Genomic DNA, 22,956 nt, shown 5'->3' on the forward strand with positions numbered 1-22,956 from the left:
TTCCTCTTGGGACTTCAGAAATCAGTCGGTTCATGATTGTATGTAGGTATGTATTGGTAGGAGCTGGAGGGTCTGGCACAGTTTGGGGTGGTACAAGCATGCAAAAATTATTGCCTGAAAGGGAGTGGGGTGAGATAATCCAGTGTGCAGGTGCCGTTGATTCCCATGAGTCAGACACCCAGAGGAGTTCAGCCATCAGTTTCGTCTACCCCTAAAGCTCTTCTGAAAATGTCAGTGTGCGGTTCAGGTTCACTTTTGAAAACCGTATCTCAAACCAGGTGCAGTAACACCATTAGGGTCAACTGCTGCGTTGTGCCATATCAGTGTTGGATCTGGCCAAGAGAAGGCATCAACCAGCCATTTCCTTTGGGCTCCCTGTTGGTCTTTTGATTCACTTTGGTGTTTTCTTGTTACAGTATGAGCATCGTAAGAGAGGATTTCATAAGCAGTTGTGCTTCCTTAAGGAGTAAGAGTGAAACGGCTGCGAGCATGTTGGCCTGGCAACCAGTACTCACTTGGTGACGTCAGTGTTCCCAGAAAATATAATCAATACCAACCTCAGAGATGCAACAAGGGGCAATGAGGACGGGATATGGAGGAAATATCTTTCATAACATGTTGCTCCAACCACACCGGTAATTCAGACTGTGTGCCTTGAGTGCTGTTTATCAAAGTTGCCTTTTGAAAACATCTGCAGTTGTTCTTGGGGGGCTGCTGTAGCCAGGATAGCTATTGCTGCTGAAGAATGAATAGCTCATCAAATACAGAACACATCCTGGGAGTTTTGTCTCCCCTTTTTGTGGACAAAAATTTGCCTTTTGTCTGTTCACCTCTGCCCTTCCTCCCCACCATCCATGTTTGGCTGCCTGCTCTGGTGGGGGCTGTAAATGCAGACTTTGCTATTTTTGTGGGCCGGATCTCGACTGTCCAGTGCTGGCGTTAGCTGAGTGACTGGTAGGGCAGTTGTGTCCAGAGGCCATGTTCTAAATTGTGGCCTGTTGTGCTGGAGTCCTTTTCAGCATATGGAAGGAGACAGCTTGTGCATTTATGAATTACGTAAAGTAGAAAAGGCTTGTAAAAGCCAGGAGAAAAGGCAGACAGGTATGAAGAAAGCTACCCCACATCATGCAGGAGGGCTGCGGCAGAGCCACAAGCAGGTGTCACGGCCCTGTGCAGGGCTATGTGCTGCCCCTCTGGGCTTGTCTCAGCTCTGCCCCTTGCAGAGAAGAGAAAGTGGAGCGCTTTAATGGCTGTTCCCTGTCATGTCTGAAGGGAAGCCATCATGGTCTCCATCCCCAGGATGGCAGCGTGAAGGACATGCAGGAGCACTGGGCAATATTTGGCAGTGGGTAGTGGTCTTTGCAATTGCAGCTGGATGGTGGTATCACTGGGGACTGTGCCAGCATATAATTTTCCATTCCAATTTTGATCTGAGGGCAGGAAGATTTGCAGGAAAGTTGATTACCAAACAACAGAGCTTTGTTTTGCAGACACACAGCTGCTATTGTTTTGGGCAGAGCTGAAATGGCATCTTCTTCTCCAAAGTCACCTTGAAAGAGAAGCAGCAGGTTCTTAGGTGACAGCCTGGGACATGCTGGTGGGCATTGCTCGCCTCATTTCCTGGCCCCTTGCTCTGTGCACAGGCAATTATCAGCTCTTGGGGTCTCGCATGTTGTGGAGCAGAAGAGCCTGGAGCCACAGTCATTAACCCCCTCAGCTCCATGCTTTGCAAATCCCTTCCTCTGCTTTCCCCGTTATGGATGCTGATGCGTGTGGCTTGGTGCACTTTCCAGCCCTGATAAACCACAGGTTAGCCCATCAAAAGGCACAGCTTCCTGCCGTCCCTAGGTGCATCTGATGGAGATAGGTCCTCCCAGCATGGGGGCTGGACATCAGCCTTTCCACATGCATCTGGGTGCAGGTTTAACCATTGGCAGAGAGGTAGGTACCCTCAGATCACTTAGAAAAATGAGAGTTGCATAGTCAGTCTGCTGCTCCGGTGAGGAGTGCCAGGCGTTGCTGATTTCTTTTTTCCATGTTGCCATGCCAACACGTCCCTGTGCAGAGTGAGATCTCTTTTTAAGCTCTGCTGAGAGAAAGTATGTAGCCTGAGAGCTTAATTAGCATTCAGGAGTGCACAGCCTCTCTGTAACAGCTCTGAGCCACAGCCAGGGTGTCTGACAAAGGAAACGAGGATTTAATTTTTTGTCTTTTTCCTCTAGCATTTGCTTCTCAAGGTTAGGAAAGTCAGGGTAGATGGGGAGAGAGGCTGGGAGCACTTTGCAATGGGGACCTCACTCTGCTGTCTTCACTGAGGCACAACTTCCATGGAAATGAAAAGGAAATATTACTTTGGGGAGTATTTATGGTGCAAAATATATGTGTGAGAGATATATATACATGCAAATTTCTTGGTTTGACTAATGCTGATGACCTACTCTATATTAAAATTGGAAAGCAAAGGGAATCTGGGTTTTAATTTGAGAGGAACTCAAAAGGAAAGATTAGAAGGAAGCCAGGGACAACCCTCCTGTCTTTGTCTTCCCCGCTGTTTTAGTCTGTGAGGTTACAATATAGAGAAAGAAATCATCTCTTCTCATGTTGTATTCATATCCTAAGTAGGGACAGCAAAACCTAGTGTGTTGTACTGGTGTTTTGGTTTGGGTTTTTCCATTTTGTGGAGTTGCTACTGGTATATTTAACTTCTTACTTTAAATTAAATCCTTATAATGATAATTAATACAGGTTTGCTTGCCTTTGCCAGCTGAAGGGATCGAAATCAGCATAAAGCAGCTGGCATTAGCTGTCAGATGAGCACTGATAATCCAGTGCCTGTCCTTACCAGCTGTGAAAAGGTTGATCAGGAAATTCAAAGGCAAGTCTCAAAGTGAGAGGGCTATGTGCTGGTTTTGACTCTGTCATTTGTTCCTTGGGAGATGCTGAGCAAAACATTTATGTTTTCCTGTGCTGTTTCACAGACCAACTGCAGAGCAGAGTCAGTGGTGCTTGGAAAGCTGATTCTGAGGTGATGAAATGCATTCTTGATTGTTTTTTTGGATTTTGTTATTACTGAGGCATTCCTCATGACATGCAAAAAATGCAGGAAACTCGAGGCCCCCCAGCTGTGTACATTAGATCATGTGAATGAGCCTTTCTCCTATTTGTGGAAAATACCTGGTCAAAACTTTAATACTTGAATTGCATTCAGTATATAGGCAAATAACTGAGAGTTATCATTATCTCCAAGGCAGAAAAACCTGTGAGCTGCTTCCCAGAGAGTCAGTTTCACTCAGGACTGAGTAGATTGAATACTTCATGGAAATCAGTTTCACTTGGAGGCACTGTACACTTTGGAAGGGGAAATTAAACCCCAGGTATTTAATTTTTTTGTTCCTATTTCTTTCCTTGAGGTTAAGTCATAATGATATACGATCAATGTGATACAGTTGCCAGCAACCCCTGTAGCCTATGGCACTTATGATAAAGCTGTGGTCCTCTGTCCATGCAGCCCATGCATCTGGCAAGACAGATACATTAATAAAGAAGAGCAGAAGTATGAGCTGCCAGTGCTGCATAGATGTGGCAGTATTGATGACATAGTAAAACTTTTTTCATCCATAGCTTTGCAGCACATATGACAGAAGGAAAAGGCTTCAGCTGTGACTATTGCTTTTTACCCTTAAGCCAGGTATGTGCCAAATCCAGGGTAACACAGCCTGCGCAGGTTCTTGGTGAGCTGTAAAGTGAGAGGGCTTAGCTGTTCCTGTCCATGAATTGTCTTCTCTTTCCTTTCACTGTCATCCTTTCTCTCTATTTAAGAATATATTGTCCTTCTAAACAATTGCTTTGTCAGCTCTTCCTTCTTTCCCTCTCTTTTCTCATTTATGTTGCCTCTGGCTGATTTTTTTCTTGTTCTGTCTGTGTATTCTCAGCTTTATCCCAGCCATCCAGTGTAGCTCCTCTGTGACCTTGAATTTCCACAGCCACTCCTCATTTTCAGTACGCTTGAGAGATCTGCCTCTGGATGCAGACCTCTCCCGGTGGCTGCAGTGACCCAAACCCTGGTCTCAGCTCTCCCCACAGCATCCCAGATGTCCCCAGCGCCATGGCTGAAGAAGTCTGCAGGTGTTTAAGTGCCCAGAGAAGATGGCTCTGTCAGAAAAAGTGGAAGAGGTAGTTCAGAAGATGCACTGGGGGTATTCATATGCATCTCGCATCTCCCTTCTGCAGGAGTAGGTGCACATTTCTCTTTGCTAATCACGTTGCACACTTAGAGGTGTGAGCCAGTGGTCTCCAAGGGTGGGCAGACAGTGGATGGGAACAGGCTGTGTGAGCAGTCAGGGATGAGTCCTGATCAGAGATGATGACTTGGCGGAGACGAGGCTCCCTTCGACTGGCGTAGTGCCAGAAGAGAGGGGTAGAGATGGCCAAACTGCTGAGCAGGGCTGAGAACTGCTCTGAAAATCCATCCATGTCATGACTTCTGCAGGATTTGATTAATTTGTATGTGACACGGGACCTGTTCTGCTCTGCCTGTCTGTGGGAACACTCTCACATGCTCGACTGTAAGTACGCAACACCATTCCTCACAGTTAGCAGGAGAAAGACATCTGTCTCAGTACAGAGACGGGGCTAGGCTGGGAAGCAGAGCTGGGAAGAGATTAGCCACGCAGCGATTGCTGCATTGCGGAGCTAGCTGGTTAATCAGGTTTGGTCTGGCAGCGTGAGCCCTGGGGTGTACAGGGCATGGTATTGCTGCGTCATGTGTCACCATATCCCCTGATGGGATGAACCAAAATTCTGTTGCATTGACAGAATGATCTTCAGTCCTGACCAGGCACGACTAGAAATCACACACAACATGTGCACAAGTTAATTTTAAACTTAAATTCAGCAGTTTGTATAGCATACTTCAAATTCTTTTTTAAAAAGATCACAGGAAACACTGTAAAAAGTGTTTAAAATCAGCTCAAAAGGAGCTAAAAATGAACTTTAAGGGACATGTCACCTCCTGCTGTAGGTGGCTGGGCCTCCATTGACTTCTGTGGGGGTTCTTAAAAGTCTGTTTGTTTAAAATCTTAACTTGTACTGAGGTTCAAAACAAATATTGATTTAAAAGTGAATTACCTGTTACATGTGTTTACTCATACTCAAAGGATTAAATATCCAGTTCTTTGTTTTGAAACCAAAGTGCTTTCTTCTGCATGAGTCCTAAGGACTTCATGTTTTAATGAAAGACAGATACAGCTGCTTTGTATGTGTGAGTGATATTTTCAGCTGATACCAAGTCCTGGGAAAGGCAATGGGACCTCACAGAGGGTCTGGTGTTGTCTGCTTCAGTATTGCATGTTAGCTGTAAATTGTGTTGCTGGCGCATCAGACAAAACAGAACTGATTAGCTTTTCCCACTTCTGACTTGTCTGGGAAATGCTGACAGTAGTAAATATTTTGTTCCAGGCAGTAGACTTAAGAAGATGCGACTCAAGAGGATGCACAGGAGCAAGTATTTGCAGTAATGAGAGCTCGTTTTAAAAGCATTGTTTTATTGTACTGACATTTGTATGACTCCCTTTTAACAGACTTTAATATTTCAAGGGAAGGAGGAGTGTGGGGACTGATCCCTTAGTGTTTTGTTTTAGAGCTGCCAGACAGCATGGCAGAGGCCTCTTCCGAATGAATGTGTACCGACCGGGGTGTTGGGGAGCCAGAGGAGGAGGCTCACTGGACGTGTCAGAATTGCTCCTAGCGTGAATTGTTTTGGATGTTGCCACTTGAGTGCCTTGGAGATTTCGACTATATTTGTCCATCTCTTTTGCTGAAGAAGGGGATCAGGAAAATGCAGTTAGGGCAGTGGAGCTGAAGTACATGCAGAAGGTGTATAAGTGATCTGAGGACAGGTGGCCCAAGTCCTGGGATGCTGCTTCCCCAAAAGCTGCAGAGCAGCCAGGGATGCACAGAGAAGCCGCCCCTCCAGCCTCCTTGTTTGTCTGTGCCAGAACACTACCGGTCCGACACAGCCCAGCTACAGCCAGGACACCAGTTTTGCACCAGATTTACTCAGTTGTAAAGCAGATATGTTAAGGGGCTGGATAATGACAATTCAGATTCACAGTCTTAAGTTTAAGGAGGAGGAAGGAGGGGCTGTTGAATACCTGAAGTACCTCAAAACAGAGGTGTAAGCCATTTGCTGTGGAGCCCACCAGGGCGTGAAGCTGCTGTTGGGTGTTCAGCTGTAGCTCCCCTGTACATGCTGTTCACATAGTCACTGCAATGCATCTTTCCCTACAAGCAGTCAAAATGTTCATACCTTTGGGTTTCAATGCATTAAACAATCAAAGCTCTTTCTTTCTCAAAACACAAGCCTTTTCTGACCCGTTCAGTTGGTTAGCTGGTAAATCCTGGTGATTTAATTAATCTGTCGCTATCCTTATTGATGCTACAGTAGCTTAAAGTCAATGAGTTTATTAGGGAAATGATACTTGTCAGTTGTGTTGTGGTTTCATTTAATTTAAAAGCTGATGTTCCCATTATTTGCCTTCATACCTCCTGCCAATTACTGTTGATATTGCCAACAACCAGATCAAGGACCTACTTACAGCAAAATATTTACACTCACGAAAGCCATTTGAGAGCAAATATTTGAATTCTGTAAAGCTATGTTACTGCTTTTTTCTTCAATCACAAGCACTAACCTGTTTGCATTATTTGGGCTTTATATAAGTTATTCATACAGCTTTGATTGCTGCTGTGCGTTTCTCTTTTAACCTAAGTGCAAAAGGCAATACTTAGGGTTGTCACAATCCCAGTAATAAAGTCCAAGAAGTGCCTTTTGTTTTTCCATCAGAAATGTCCCTGGGTGAAGCCTAGGTTTTTTTTCCCCAGCATTTCAGCGGTCTTGACTCAAACGTGAGTTGTCCACCAGCTTCCAGGAGAGCTGGGCGTGAATGCAGGACCTGACCTTAGGGAACTGGCTAATGCCTCTAAACAAATCGAATAGCTATTTGGTTTGTAGTCCTGCTGCACTCGGAATTGCACTACCCGTGGGGGGAAAAATCTATAGGTCCTGTTTGCTTTTCAAATTGTTGGGGATAGCAAATAGCCACTTTGTATCTTTCCTTTTTGCAGGAATATATTTGGGGTATTTTGCCTCACTAAGCAGCACAGGTTGCTCTGTGCTTTTGTTGTTGACTCGATTCCACTGTGCCAACAATTAGTGCTGGTTACCTTGGAAACTGCTCTGCACCCCACTGAGGATTTTGACAGGCACGTTTTGACTGAAATTGCTTTGTTTTCCCAATTTTGCAAGCACACATGTAGCTAATCCTTTTGCTGTGCGCTGCCTGTGTTCCTTCCCTAAAATGTAGCAAAATTAATGAAACTTATTATCTGTTTGCATCTTTCTTTATCCCTTTTTTAGCCTCAAGGCTCCAGGAATGTTAATTACCCATTGCTTTAACTGAGCTCACTGTTAGTTTTCTTGGTAGACGTCTGAGGGGTGACATTGTGAATGCATGTGAAGTTTTGACACAATTTTCAGTCTCCTCCTCTCCATCCCTCCTTCCTATCATCCCTTCCCTTTGGTTTTCTCCTGGAGCATTTGTTGTGCTGTGTGGTTCCAGCATGTTAAACTTCGCTTATCCCTTAAACAAGTTCTGCTTTACAGAGACCAGATGGCATCTTCCATGGCTACAGCAAACTCTAGATCTGCTGCCACCGTGGTGGTATCAGATAGAGCTGTTGACAGAAAAAGCGAGGGGTGATGCTGCTCCATTTTGGGAAGAGCATCCCGGTAAAACTGTGGGGACATGAAATAGTTTTTCTTTTTAGGAGGAGCTGTCCCTGCTGCTGTGAAATGATACAGCATTGCAAAGAGGGGTAGGAGGGAGAGAGAAGAAGATAAAAGGTACTGCTGGATGAGGGCTGTCAGAGGCAAATATCTGAGCCTGAGCAGTTTCACTGAGGAAGTGGTGTTCATAGCAAAATCGGCTCCTCAATAGACTGAGCCTGAAGTTGTGGTAGGCTGGAAGAGAAAAAGTGCCTGAGGCTGAAGGCAAACCATTAAAAGGGCACACAGGGAGCAGACACCACACATCACATCAGTTGCTGAGGGAAGCTGCTCCAGAGCCGGCCCAACCCATAGAAAAGCTGCAAGTCTAGGTGCATAGGGGGTTTTCCTGAGGTAGGGAAATGCCCCGGGCAGCGGAGAGACCTGGCAGGAGCTGGCAGCTCTTGTGGGAGATGCTGATGAGGCTTAGGCATTGCCAGAGCAACTGCAAGAGCCCTCACACCTATAAAAAAGCAGCTCAGGGAGCACGAGCAACCAGGAGTATGGCCAACAGAGGCCAAATAGGGCATGGTGTGGCAGTTTGCACAGAAGGGCATGCAGGAAGGGTGTAGTCACCCTACCACCTCAAGAGGTAAGTTCAGTTGGTGGTCGTCATCTTCTCAGGAGGACCTTAACTATGGTATCCACCTGGTGGAAAGCCATGTCTTCTACACTCAGCAGAATGGATGCAGTGACCCAGCCAGAGCTCCCATGAAAACATGCAGACAACCAGGCCTCAGGCTACAGGGCTTGCCAGAGCCTTCTGCTGGTAACCTCGCTTTATGGGTCCTGGTTGAGTCTCTGTCAGTGAAGGGGGGGGGGGGGGGGCTCAGGTGTCTGGAAGGAGTGTCTGGATGATGCCTACTGCAGTTTAAACATCCGTGCCAGAGCAAGCTGGGTGGGGATTGGGCAGCTGTTGTGCCCTTTGGTGAGCTTATGAGGAGGGCAGCAGCTTTTGGAGGCAGAGGGAAGGCTGCAGCTCCCCATACCATCAGCAGCTGGTTCAGCATCCCCTGTGCATCCCAGTACTCTGAAAAGGTTTGTGTCCCTGAGTTGTCTGTGGGGCAGGGAGATTCTAGATGTCCTGATTTGGTATGCTGGGAGCTGGGGTTTGTAGAAAAATTGGGCTGACTTCCAAAACCAGGAGCAGAGAGTGCTTACTTGTTTGAGTTTTAGCTTTGGTTTAAATTAGCATAGTACCCAAGACAAGTGCCTGCCCTCTCAGCAGGGCAGGGCCCTCTGTGCCAACCAGAGAGCAGCCATGGCACTAATGGCAACTGGGCCGACTTGTCCTGACAGCTTTGTTGGAGCTTGGTCTGAAGTGACAACCTTTAAGGGAGCAGCAGAATCACCGTCCCTGTGTGTTAGTTCCTGGCCTCTCGGTTCAGCTTGCTCATTGCCAACGGGCTTTTGAAAGCTCGTGCTCAAGGTCTTTCACAATGTCTCTTCTCCATTATGGACATTGCATTTGAGGACCACCTGTACTTTTGGGTACCGCATTCCCTGAAATCAAACTGGAAGACTTGGTCTGTGTCCTGTATCATAAGCAGCTGACATCTTGGTAAAAAGGAGCAGCATTTTACTCTCTGCAAAATGCGAAGGAAAGCCATGTTGCTGTTCTTTATTGTGCTGGAGTCTTATGTGAAGTCAAGGTCCTTGTTGTCTTTAAGAAACATGTATTTTGTGTTACTTGTTATTTGTTAGTGCCATTTTTGTATCACTGTCCTGGTTTGAGTGAATGGCTACCTGCTTAAAGAGAGGGAAAATAAGTCTCTACAAGCAAAACTATCTCTAATGAATCCGGAGCTGTTAGGCTGTGAAGCATTTGCCTGGCATCCAGGCTGGCTAACTCTCCTTCATCTTTTTTTGTTCTTTATCATTAGGCTTCCTTGAACTTTAATTGAACCATAAGGAAACTATGAAAAGTCTCGATAGCCGTCCTGTGAGGATTTGACTTACCCACTGGATGTGCTATTTATATTGTCCATTAGTACAAAAATGTCTGTCCTTTTGCAGCAGTCATGTATAGCAAAAGCACTGCTTTTCTGGCGAACTGCCCGTGTTTCCTGTGTCACCCAAAATATCCATTAACAGAGTGTTCAGAAGTTGACCTTTCTTGATTAAAAAAATCTGGCCAAAAAAACCCAAACCCCTGAAACCCAAAACTCAGAGGCCATTTATACTTTTATTTACTTATTTTGCATAACCTTAAATTGGAATTTGTATTTTTAAGGAGGCAACCTTTCACCCCCAGCCATATCTCTCTGTGGAACATAATCTTTGTCTCAAGCAAATTAGATCAGGGAGAGAGCTGAGAGGGTGGGAACCGTCTTCTAGGCTTGGAGAGCCTATTTGCACCCCAGAACCCAGCTGGTGTGAACAAGTATAAATTCTGTAACAAAGGAGACAATTTTTAATAGGGATTTGTCTTACCTTCCTGGGAGGAGTCTTACAGTAGCGTGGATGATGGAGAGCAGGTGACCGAGTGGGTTTCCTTTGGATATGCTCCAGGGTGCTAAATCTGGTATGCATTTGCATATTCTATATCTGAAGAATTAATTGGAACCTTTTCTTAAAATTTTCATGTGAAAATAAGGTTAAAAAAATGATTCTCCTGACAGTCTTCCTCATTGAGTCTTGATTTGTTCATCTGAGCTGACAGTACAGACTTGATGACGTTACTTTCGTCAGTAGTGTTGTGATTAGTAGATTCATGGAAATTTTGACAGAAGGGTCACATGTCACATCCTCCAGGTGTAAAGTGGTGGTGGCAATTGGAGTGGGGTCTTCTGGAGCTGTGGTACTCTGCAAAGCTCTGAGCCATTCTCTATGCTCACCAAACTGTTGGGGCAATACTCTTTCCTGTTCTAAAAGAGCAGAATCTGAACAGGGATATACCAAGTATCAAAGGATGCTTTATGGAAGAGCAGTTAGTTTCCTACCTGCGTGTCCCACCCATGCAAAGTGCTGCAGCATGCGGCTACGTGGCATGGTGTGGGAGGGGGCACCACATGTCTGCAGGAAGAGGATGGGCCAAGACGCTGGTTTATTCTCCCAGTTTGCTCCAGTGTTGCTTGTGCTTTGTGGTCTGAGTGTGCATTCTGCACAATATGCTGTTAATTTCAGTATTTAGAAGAGGCCTAGCTAATAAGTAAAGTTACTGAGCAAAATTGGTCCTGTTTTACCTCAAACCAGGACAGCTTCACAACACGGAATTATCAGGACCTGTAATGATTCCAAGGGACCGTTTGTGTCCAGTGCACTGTTCTGGGACAGCAGTCTGGGAGGGTCTGTGAGGTACCTGTTCATGTTTCTCACAAGAGGAAGGAACCAAGAGGTTCTGAGAAGCACACCCAGCATCCAGCAGGCGTGGAAGCAGGAGAAATTTGAAAAGCCTCGAAATGAGGTGCAGGCCCCTGAAAGGCAGCTGGGAAGATTGATGGGCTTTAAATCAGTATCCCTGTTCTTTGGTTCATGGGACCAGCCACATACATGTCTTCATTTATGGGGTTATGGTGCTCAATTAGATCTACTTAACCACAAAGTGGAATTTCATCTCATACTAGGGGCAGGTTGTTGAACAGAGGGACAGAGAACTAGAGCTGCCATTCACAGTCTCCTGCTAATACAGGCATCTATGTCATCTGTAGTCCCTTTTGTAAACGTATCAAGCTCGGCTCACAACCAGTTAAGTTGTTTCCTGCTATGTGGAAGACTGTCAGAACTTCACACCCCTGACAGTAGGAAAACAGTGTCTTCAGATTTCTAGTCTGAATTTGTCCTTGACAAGTTTATGCTCATGTATTCTTGGGCTAACAGTTTTTGAAATCAACTTATTTTTTTCATTGCTTGCTAGTTGTTCTGACATATTCATCCATCTACTCTTGCTATTGGCTGCAGCCAATAAAACTATTGCAGTCACTGCCCTCCTGGTGATCAGTCAGGGGGGAAGTGAATTGTAAGATATAAATACCAACAATTATGAATGTTCTTTGCCAGTGGGTGGGTTTTTAATATCTTATTATATAGTTTGTGCAAAAGAGAGATTAACATAGCACTTTGTTTTTAGACAAACACGATGTGAAAGTCAAGTAACACATCTATGCTTTTGGGGAGAAAAAGAACAGCTTTTCTAAAGGACAAACGAAGAGGAATAACTTTACATTAAAAGTACAAAGGAATTCTGTAAGATTACTAACTGTGAGAAGAAATCACCATTATTGGTCTAATGGACAGCGTCCCTTGTTAGGGTGGTTGCTGTAAAGTTACATGTGGGGCATTGATTCAAATATACTTCCCCTTCCCAGCCAGTCCCAGCCTGAAAGACGCAGTAATGGGTGAGTAGAGAGCTTTTATTTCTGCACTCAGGATGGTGATTAATGGGGGCTTTGTGAGTGTCTCCTGGCAGGAGCAGAGTGTATTGCTGTCTGTAATTAGAAACCTCTGTCTCCACATGAGAGGTGGAGCAGCACTGAAATTTTTGCTCTGTTTTCAGGTGTGTGCCTAGCCGTGCAGCTGGTGGGCCCACGGCCGTGCAGCTTGTTGCCTTCCCTAGGGCTCAGCTCTGTGTCGGGTCCCGGCACGCTGCATTTGAAACAACCCTCAGCCAGCACTCAGAAATAGCTGGAGAGTGAAATGGTTTATTTCCACTGAGTTTGGCTATTAGAGGGAGGAGTATGTTGATTAATGAGTAAGGGACAGTGGGCTAATATGCAGATAAGAAAAGGAACCATTTTTTCTCTGAATTCTTTTGTAGATGGTTCTGCTGGACCAAACCTTATGTCCTTGATTCGTTTGATCAAAGGTGCCTGAACTGCCCTTAGGGCACGAAACCTCTCTGGTTACTTCCACATGCAGTTGTGTGCCTGATGACATTTCACTGCACCTTTGAGTGGGTCTAGAGCCGAGATGAGATACAATTTCTCAGTTTGGAAGTATTTACACCCTGAGCGGTCCCGCTGCCATCCTCCGCTCACCAGAGCACCTCAGCCCCTCTTGCATATGCAACACGTTGAGGGCAGTGGGAATGAGTGAAGCATGGGTCCTGTGGTGCCCAGGTCTGTCAAGCATGCGATGCCTTAGCCAGCTCCACACGAGTCCCCCTCCCCTGCGCCGAGCATAGTGAGAGTGAGCGGCTGGGAAGCAAGACTGTGTCTGGGATCATGGCATGAGAGCCACCAAACAAATTGTTATCTTCTGCAATCCTTCTGCATGATATTCAGACCTATTGTTTAAATAAAGCTTTGTGTTGCAGTCTTAAAAGGGGTGAGGAAGACAAAGTATACATTTAATCATACAGAAATGTTATTTAGCCCTTCTTTTTCAAGTCCCTCATCAGCATAGATGTCTGTCTGGAAAGTGCCTTTACTGCATACTGACTGTGTGCTGATGAGGACGAAATATCATCCAAAGTGCATGTAAGAATGCAGCTAACTCCATATATTAAATGTCAAGAAATCCCATTGCTCAGCTGGCCATTCTACCTGTTTGCAAAATAGTACCTGCAAAAAAAAAATTTTGGACATTTAATAAATGATCATCTTTAAATTTTGCAGTTGCTGCACATTGTCCCTAACAGAAAGAGCATTTAATAATGATGCTTTGTGCATCTTAGAGTAAAGGCTGGGGTCCTGGTTTTTATAAATACTCAGCATTTTCCACTGAGATCTTTGGAATATGTGGTACTTCTATTTTAGCTTTAATAATTTGCCTGTATTTCAGTAACAAATAATATCTTTTAATAATGGATTGTCAGCCTTCATTTTTTTATTGTTTAAGCTAATCTTTATAATTTTAAAACATTGTTCTCAGTAGCATACTTTTCTTTGTTTTTTTTTTTTAACTTTGCTGCTGCCACAGAAGAAGTGTCTGCGAGGATAGTACAAGTAGTAACAGCTGAAGCTGTAGCAGTCCTGAAAGGTGAACAGGAAAAAGAAGCTCAGCACAAAGATCAGCCTGGAGCACTACCTTTAGGTAAAACAAGACAAAGACTGTTCCAAGTACCCTCACGTCTGCAAATGTTATATGTATGTATAGTACAAAAAACAGTTACAGATGTGTATTCGCATAGGTTATGGTCATGGGTAAACTGCACACCACTGGATAAATGCTGGAACAACGTAATACTAGCAGTATCCCTGATGTCTCGCTTCTTCATGGCCCTGTGACTGTCTCATTCACTGTTTGCTCTAACAGCAGTTCTCCACATGGTTTCTGACTCCTGAGCAATGCAGCTGTGAATGTCATTTGTGGTAGTGGTTTTGTTGTCACATTTGGTGGGATCCAGCAGTGCGTGGAGCCCCTTTGTGTTCAGCCATATACTATGTGAGAGAGAAAGATTAATGTCTGAAGAGGCAAAGATTAGAGGAGGCATATAAAAAGAAAGTGATGCTTTGCTGACTGGGTAGTAGCTATTCAAAAAGATGGAGGAAGAGCAGCTCAACAGGAAATAAAGAAGAACAGGACACACAGTTTGAAGGTGGGAGAGGGAGTTACACCTTGTAGAAGCAAATGCCAGTGGCCCAGACTGGGAGTGGTACCTCTGCCACTGGTCCATGCTGTGCCCCCATCCTCCTGCTGGCTTATTCATGAAATGTATCTCTGAAATACAAGTGTGTGCGTGTGTGTATATATATAAATATGTATGCATAAATAAAAAGGTAATTATACACCCATTCATACCTACAGTGCTTCCTCTCTGCCAGAAAACTTCCACAGTAGCTCAAAACATGTAAAACAAAGGCCAGAGAAAGGCTGTACTCTGTCCTGAGGTAGGGCAAGTCTTGAAAGCCTGCCCCAGGATAAGGTCTGCTGGGAGCATGTACGTTGTGATCAAATCAAAATAATGCCTTGTGGTATTTCCCCCACAGGCACTTTGTTTAGTACAGTGGCTGGACCCTGCTTAGAAATAAATTAAAGTCAATGAGTAATTAAGAATATTTGTTGGAAATTTGTTTCCCAAGGTCTTTTGCTTCATTGAACTAATTTTGAACTGCAGCAGGGAGATGTGTTGCTTGGTAATTCCCTTTTTTACAGAGACTCAATTTCACATGAAAGACCCCAATTCTGCAAAACACTTCATACGTATTTGAGGACAGTTTGCTTCACTGGGGCCTGGGTGAGGCAAAATGGGGTTTCAGTTCCATCTAGTTAGATAAGATATTTTTAAAATATTGTGAGAAGTATGTCTTTAGTAAGCAACTGTTGCTGTTACAGTTCCTGTGGTCAGTGACTGTTAAATAAGTGCAGGTAGAATTGCATTGTGATGAAGATATACTCTGTCCCTGGACAGCACATCTTAAGGACAAGTCCCGTAAGGATCTCTTCCAAACCACACTGAAATTAATAGAAGGAGGCCTGGCAAATTCTGCTCGTGCTTTGAAACTGGCCTTTCTATTCTAAGCCCTGAACCAGAAACTGAGCTCTGGCTGTGGAGAGGTGCCGTTTATAAGACATATTTGTTAAAACAGATTTGTTATTCTTTTTTAAAAAAAAAAAACAAACAAACAACAACAACAAAAAAAAAAAAACTAAGACCCCAGTAGTGGATCTCTTTTTAAAGAATCAGATGCAGAGGTTATGCTGAGTTCATTTAAGAAGCAGTTTATTTAGGATTTCATCATGCTTGCATTAAAATAATTGAAAAAACGTCATCTGATTTCATAATCTAGTCTTGTGACTGGGAATGGATCTAAAACCTAGTCTAAATGGATCTAAGATTTCACTGTGCCTTGCTCAGCTGAATCACAAATAGGTCATGGCTGACATAAGTTTCCTATGCTGATGTCTTTTGTATTCAGACAAGCAATATCTGCATGTATTCTGTGATTAACCTTGAACTCAGTAGCAGAAAAAAAAATAATGCAGTATGTTTTTTCTTCATATATTCCAGGTAAACTGAAGAGATTGGATGCCATTTTCCGATAGTCAGCATGAATTTATAGAATCTCTCATGCTCAGATGTTTTATTGTTGTTGTCTTGGGTGACTGAAGGTTTTCTAAGTAGCAATACTGATTTAAAAGATAATTTCATACTTGACTTTTTATTGTACTCTGTGACCAGAATTTTGAAAAGAATTCATACCATCCAAAAAAAAAAAATTCCTTTTATTATAACTTTAAAAATCCATGTATTCTGAAAGGGTCTATCTGAATACCTGCTAGGCACAAGTCTCCATTGAATTCTCAGCTATGCAGAACAGGCTGACTGCAGTTTGTATCAAGCATCAGTCTTCCAGGAATTAATTAATGTATCTTGTTTTCACTGTTTGATTTCTAGCAGTTGAAGAGTCAGCCAACCTGCCTCCTTCCCCTCCTCCGTCACCAGCTTCTGAGCAGACTGGAGCTCTGGAGGAAGGTAAGGGTCTCTTGGACATTGCAGTGCACAGCTGTCATCAGAGGGATGAGACATGAATCTAAAGGATGGGGGAATCAGAAAATGAAGATACTTTCTGCACCTTCATGTGAAAAGATAAGGTGTTCCCAAGCAATAACTCCCCATACACAAACCAGCTGCAATGCATGGATGAGGTAGACACATATGCACAGAGGAAACTGACAGGATATGTTAAGTACATCCATATTAAAGAAAAAAAGATGACAATACTCACCTTTTTATCTGTTATAAGCAATATGAGCCATGATATATGCTGTCCCAATGTGGTCACCAAAACTATGATTTGGTATGGGTCATCTTTCTTTTCTCAGGATTTGTTTGGCTGTTTTTTTTAATTATGATTAACTTTGGGTTTGGAATCTTAAATGCGTGAAAGCAAGGAGATTCAGAGTTGGATCATATCTTTGGTCTTTGACCTGTAGTTCATGCTCCAGTGCGTACATGTATTGGGGGTTCTGTACACAGAGTACAGGAGTCAAATTCTAGTCTCGCAAAGCAAATTTCTACTCTGTTCAATGAATGTTCAATTTCAGTAGCCCATGATCACTACGTTTTCCTCCTGCTAAAATCTCCTTCAGCAAAGAACTTAAGTGTTGACTTAATTTTAAGCAGAGGCCTAAATACCAGTGAAGTTGTCACAATGGTAAGCATGTGTGTCAGTACTTTGTTCAACAGAAGACGACTGTTGCATCAAGGCCACCAGTATAGGGAGACAGCAATATGTTAAAACTGAGCCATACCATGTGGATATGAGAGAAGGATTTGGATTCAGAATCTCTAGGGGACTGTCAGTTGAACTCTGCCGTGTCAATAGCATTTTTATGTGTCCATCTATTTCCTTCTTGGATTTTCTTTTACCATTTTTTCTTTCTTTTTGTTAAATAAGTGCATGAAAATATTTTCTTATCATCTGCTGAACAAACTTTGTCGGTATTTTAACACAGAGCCTCTATTAATTTTGCAAGTGGACGGTTCCTATTTCATGTGCTAACATAGTCTGACTCTCAGTTTATCAGGACACTGCAATTAGGCATGTTCCATCTTGCGGTCATTTTTGAGATAATGCAATTACAGGCTGTGTTAACAGCAACATTTTTTCAGTCCACTGTACTGGAAATACCTACTGGATACAGTTAGTGACCAATATAAAAAAAAATTGATTAATTGATTGTTGTTTACATCTTTAGTTGAGGATTAGCTTTGTTACTGTTTCTGTCAGCATTATTATTTACATGTATTTTAGGATTTTATAAAGTACTCGTATTGATGAATTGACAGGAGGTTGCAGATTGCTCCCTAAGCAAATGGAAATCATTTTGCTGGTTGTGTTAACACAAGAAGGTGACAAAACACTATACAACTCGAGGTTGTTAAGAACTACCAGACTCTGCTGTTCCCAGCTGTGCATATGACTCAGCAAGTCACTTAACGTAGTTGTTTTTCTCTTCCCTTGCATGTAGAATTGAGTTAATGTAATAGCACTTACTTACCTACCCCGCAGGGGTGGTTGCAAGGACTGAAAGGTCAGTGTTTGGGAGATGCTTTGATGATTTACACAATTCCACCGTTTTTAAAAACATTTGCATCATTTCTTTTAACAGTAGTCAAAAGAGACTTTTCCATGACAAGATTTTGATTCAACTCTTCATATTTCAGAGCAGATCACCTGTATAAATCCTAAAAGTGTAGGTTTATAAGGGAAGTATGGGCAGAAATGATGTGCCGAGTCATTAATGCACCCTGCTGGAAGCTTCTTGTTGATGTCCAGCTCTGAAACGGGAAGTCACAGTAGAGTTGGTTGATAAACATAAGGAACTTCTTGAAAAAAATTTTACAACTATATTGTGGTGCTTTTTCCCAAAATATCAGTGTTGTAAATTCAATATAGTTAATGGTAGTAAAAATCTTGTGTTCTGCTCTGTATTAGAAGATGTGGTCCTTATTATCTGTGGGTGAGTTGAACTTTTGCTGATTTGAGTGAGCCAGACCTGTCATTTTTGTTCAGGCAAAGCTCCCATTCAGAAGAGTTTGACTCAGTAGGGTTTGACCCAATTTTACTGTACTTGTTTAAACCTTCGCTTACCTATACCATCTGGCTATTCATCCTCATGCACCTTTACATTGTCTGTCTTTCTGCTCAGTAGAATACAATTTATTAATTTAACCCAGTTCTACAGTTGTTGAACAAGAAAGTTGAGCGCATGGTGTGTGTATCTACCTCAGGCCTCCTTTTTTCCCCCTACTCTTAGAAGATTTTCCTAATGCACTTGTCAGTGTGTGTTGCATTGCTCTGAATCCAAAAGAGACTTCCTTCAGTCATAGTAGGAAGGAAATCACTGTTGTAGACATGACAAAGGTGGATGTGACCAGCCATGCAGCAAATACAAATTAAAAAAAAAAAAAGGTAGAAAAGACAGAGAGGTTTGTGGGTCAAGTGTATTTCATGAGAGAAAGGAGTCAGTGGATGTAGATTTCTTTCATTTGGCTGCAGAAAAACGTTCAAATGAGCCTGTTCTTTTTTACTGCTGCAGAAGGTAAGATAACTAATTTGCCTTATTGAAATTATTTCATTTATTTCAACTATAGTAACTTAATTTTGCTCAGGAAATGAAATTTTCCCTAGCACCGTCTAATCCTTTTATCGGTTGTATCTGGTCATGCAGGGCTGCTGTGATATTCTCTTGCTAACTTGGCATTTCTTTTGTGCTCCACGCCCTTTGAAATGGTCAGCACTGTCTTCATGCAAAAATTTTTCTAAATGTTACAAGATAGAAGGATACCTTTGATGGACTGTTTTCCATTTTGAAATAGGCATTTCAGATTAAGCTTTATATACCAAATACGAATATTTTGCATACTGAAAGGATCTACTTACAGTGAAAATTACTTCTTGAAAGGCATTTTCAAAAGATACCTGGAAGCTAAAGCAGAATTAGCCTTTGTGAGAAGTGATCTAATCTTGGACTTCAGAATACATTGAGGATTTTTCCCATGCTTTGAGATGAAAAAGAACTATTAGAAGGGACTAAAATAACAAAGAAAGGATTTTTCTTGTTGCTGAAATAAAAGCATATCCTCCTTTAAAGACATCATTATCCTGTTAACGAAATTGTCTGCAGTAATTTTGCAAATATCTTTATTAGAACCGATAAATAAACAATGTAAATCTGTAATAGCCACAGACATAACAGCCCCAGACAATACTAGGCTTTGCACTCCCAATGATTTTGGACCATCACAGTTACATGTATTAAGCATTTTTACTGTTGTCAGTTTCTGTAGTTTTAAGGAGCAGAGGCAGGGCCTGTATTTTCTTGCCTACAATTCTTTCAGAGCCTATAAAGAAGGAATTTTCAGCCTTGTTTGCATCAGCATAAAGAGGTCCTGGGGTTACATCTTCATTCTTGTTGATGCATTTTTATTTCTGAAGGGCCCTGTTTAAATACAAGCCACAGCTGGAAGGAGAACCTCCCCTTCGCATCCTGCACGTCCTCCACCTCCATGTTCTGCATCTGACTGTATCAACCTTCTGTTCTTTTCTCCACAATGTCCCAGTTCCAGCAGAAGAGATGGTGACTGCACCAACCATTTCCACTCTTGTCCACAGCAACACATGGACTAGTGTGAGGGCGCCCTGCAGAGAAGCAGGAGTTGTAGTTTTGAATCTTCTCAGGTTTAGGAGGGAGTTGATTCCTGGTCTCTTGCATTCTGAGATGCGTCCTCACCCCCTGTAACTAGCCTTTTGCAAACCATGAGCCCCCTCAAATCTGTCACTGAATTTTGTAGAGCTTCTATGGAGCAGAAATCCACAGGTTCCGCATTGCAACTGGATCAATATGTTTGCCTGCAACCTTGCTGCCGGCTCTTAATTATTAGGGAAAGGTGGGAAGCTCAGGACCAGACCTGTGTTTAGCATTTCCTATTGCAGTGCTCTGCAGAGCTTTCTGCTTGGCAGAGGCGGGTTGCCAGCTTATCTCTCCACACTTACCTCTTTTAAGCATGCATAAGCCCCTGAATCTGGGGTTTGGATTCCACTACAAGAGCAAAGCAACTAAACTATCAATGATTCAGGCACTCTTTGTGCCCTGAAAGAAATTCTGAGAACTGGTCTCTTCAACTAAGTTCCGTGGATAGTATTTATGTATATGCATAGATGCACATAGCATACCTTCAGTAGTTGCCAGCCTCAGGGCTATCATGGAATTTTAAACATGGATAATCTTCATTTTGCAGCATAATGATACATACTGGAGCTACTAACAGAGATTGCTAGCTACCTTCCTCCCCCCAGCTATTTGGGGAAGGGGTATTTTTGGTGGTTTAAATGTTATTTATAGGGAAAAGAAGACAGTGGGGAATTTTGAAACAGATACAATGAGAAGTATAACCACCGTTGACCCAAGTGTAAGCTGATTTGTTGCTTTTTAATTAAAGGACTTTTTAAAATTTACACTTTCAAGTATTTAATTTGATGACTATGAGGGATACAATTGTGTTGGGATACTTCAGAGGTTTCTAATACAGCCTAGTCAGCTGTACAATACGTATGAGTATCAGTGCAAGTTGTGAGATGTGGTTTGGGTACAATATATATTCCTCTAAATGATAAGTCTATAGTTTTGAAATTCACTTATTCTGACGGTTGGTTTCTGATGTTCCTAAACACTGTAAGGAACATCATATATGTGGCCCATGTGTTAAAATGCACAGCTGCTTCATTCCTCCATCCTGCATTAACCTGTAGCCTGGCTGATTTCATTCACTCTACAGTATGACATAGTGGCTAGTGTTGCTAGTGCATGTGTCCATCCTATCTTGTCTTTTCTTTGTCTGTCTGTCTGTCTGTCCTGCAGTTTTTGTCTGTGTGTGTCTATTTGTAGATGAAGGGGCGGAGGATAAGGTGGGACCGCTACACCGCTGCCCAGGCTGTGGGCCTGCTGCCAGCAGGGAGTGGCATAAACAGCTGACCCCCTCCATTTCAATCTCTGTGCCCGATGATGAGCCCTACAATTCGGATGAGGAGTACTATGAACACCCTTTGTTCAGCTCAGAGTGGACTGGCTCTAGTACACGTCCCAGTGCCACAGTGAAGAGCACAGTGATCTTGTTGGGCCATGATGAAGGTGAACTGAGCATGGTCCCATTTTGTTCCTCTTCCCCTCTCCCCACCTGCCATCCATTCCATTATATATGTGCCTGGGATTGATGATTTCTGGGAAGGGAAACCTAGTTGTGTTTTCTCCCCACATGGAATTGATGCTCCTCCAGAGTCTCTCCATCTCAAAGTGAAGCTGCAGCGTGAGCAATGAATGCAACTTTGGGGTCAGTGAAACCCTGATTCCTGCTTAAATCAGGGCTCTTGGTCTACTGGCCTGGCTTATAGCAGAAGCAAAAGCAGCAGCTAGTTAAAAGATGTGTCAGCTAATTTGTTCTGTGTGCCAAGGAATCACTGCCAAGAGCAGTGTGCAAAATAGGCCAAAAGATTGTTATTGGAGGTAAGTCAGTTGTTAACACAATGGGGAAAAAGCCCCACCTCTATGCCAAGATAGCAGTGGCAGGTCTTTAATTCTCTAGTAGGCAAAGGAAATCAATTTTTGCCCCAGTATACAAGGGTGACTTCAGGCAGTATTGGGTCATGTTTGAGCTCCTTTTTTTTTTTTTTTGGGGGGGGGATACATCCAGTTAAGATTGTGTCAGCTGACTGCAAACAAGGAGGAAAAAATGTTTACTGTTACTGTGTTTCTGTAGCCCCTTTTTCTATCGCCTTAGCACATCAGTATTATTTTGTCTGTGGGGATTACCTGAAAGTGAAATGGCTTTTGAGGAATCAAGGGAGAATCTATTTTAGGGCTAACTTCTCCAAGGCAAAATAGATCACGTTTCATCTCACAGCATTTGACTAACTCAATCTTGGGACACAGGAGCTGAAGTTAAAAACAGTACTGAATCCTCTAAAGGTTTGTGTCTCAGGAAGATGGAGGTGTATACCTGAAATTGCTCACTGGGTCATTTCTAGAAAACCAGAGTTGTTTAGAATTGACAGGATAACATAGCGTAATACTGCAACAGCACCAGAGAGAGATCAGTGCTAATAACTGAAGACTGTTAATGTCAGCATGTCTGCTTGAAGCTAGGGGAGACAGAAAATCACAGGAGTAGCCTCACTGTAGCTGGGTGCCTATAGCTGTTCTTAACAGCACTCCTAGATTGGTTAATTCATGGGCAGCTTCCTTTTAAGTCATATGGTCACTCTGGTGAAAGTGTAAGATCTCAGCATATCTATGGGGGAAAAAAAAGGAAAATAAGCCGGATCATCAGTGAAAAGATAGGCACTATGAAACAGCCCTCCTCACTTGCTGCCTGTAAGCAACCAGTCTGTTTGGCATAAAAGAGCCTGCTGCACAAAGGGAGTCTGTAGGATTCGTTCTTTAAGTCAGGGATAACTTTCTACATTGGTGAGTAATTAGTTTTAATCATGTGGTATTGTGTGAAGTGTCTCGGGAAATGGAGGTGTATACCTGAAATTGCTAAGAGTAAATGAGAGGCTTTCCTTAAAATTTTCTAATTGAAAGGGATGCAAATACAAAACTACATAAAATTGGAAAAAGAAAAGTAAAGCAAGTTATTCAAGTCAGGGCCTCTTGTAGCTGGGCACCTGCTGTTCTGGCAGGCTGCTTTTACAATCTGCCCACGTGTAAATATCCCTGTAACACTCGGGCATCGGTCCAGTTCTGAT

General features: G+C 43.0%; 1 protein-coding gene across 1 annotated transcript in view; it reads left to right on the forward strand.

Moving 5' to 3' along the window:
* MAP2 (microtubule associated protein 2) overlaps positions 1–22,956 on the forward strand; it is a gene marked incomplete at both ends in the record, with an annotated part of 67,337 nt that overhangs the window by 6,429 nt on the left and 37,952 nt on the right. The window contains 3 exons of the mRNA XM_082484003.1: positions 13,685–13,798; positions 16,104–16,181; positions 21,101–21,343. Of these exons, the coding sequence (XP_082340129.1) occupies positions 13,685–13,798; positions 16,104–16,181; positions 21,101–21,343 (435 nt within the window). The remainder of the gene's footprint in view (positions 1–13,684; positions 13,799–16,103; positions 16,182–21,100; positions 21,344–22,956) is intronic.

Source organism: Vanellus vanellus (genome assembly GCF_965231255.1).
Source record: "Vanellus vanellus genome assembly, chromosome: 5".
Lineage (NCBI taxonomy): Eukaryota > Metazoa > Chordata > Aves > Charadriiformes > Charadriidae > Vanellus > Vanellus vanellus.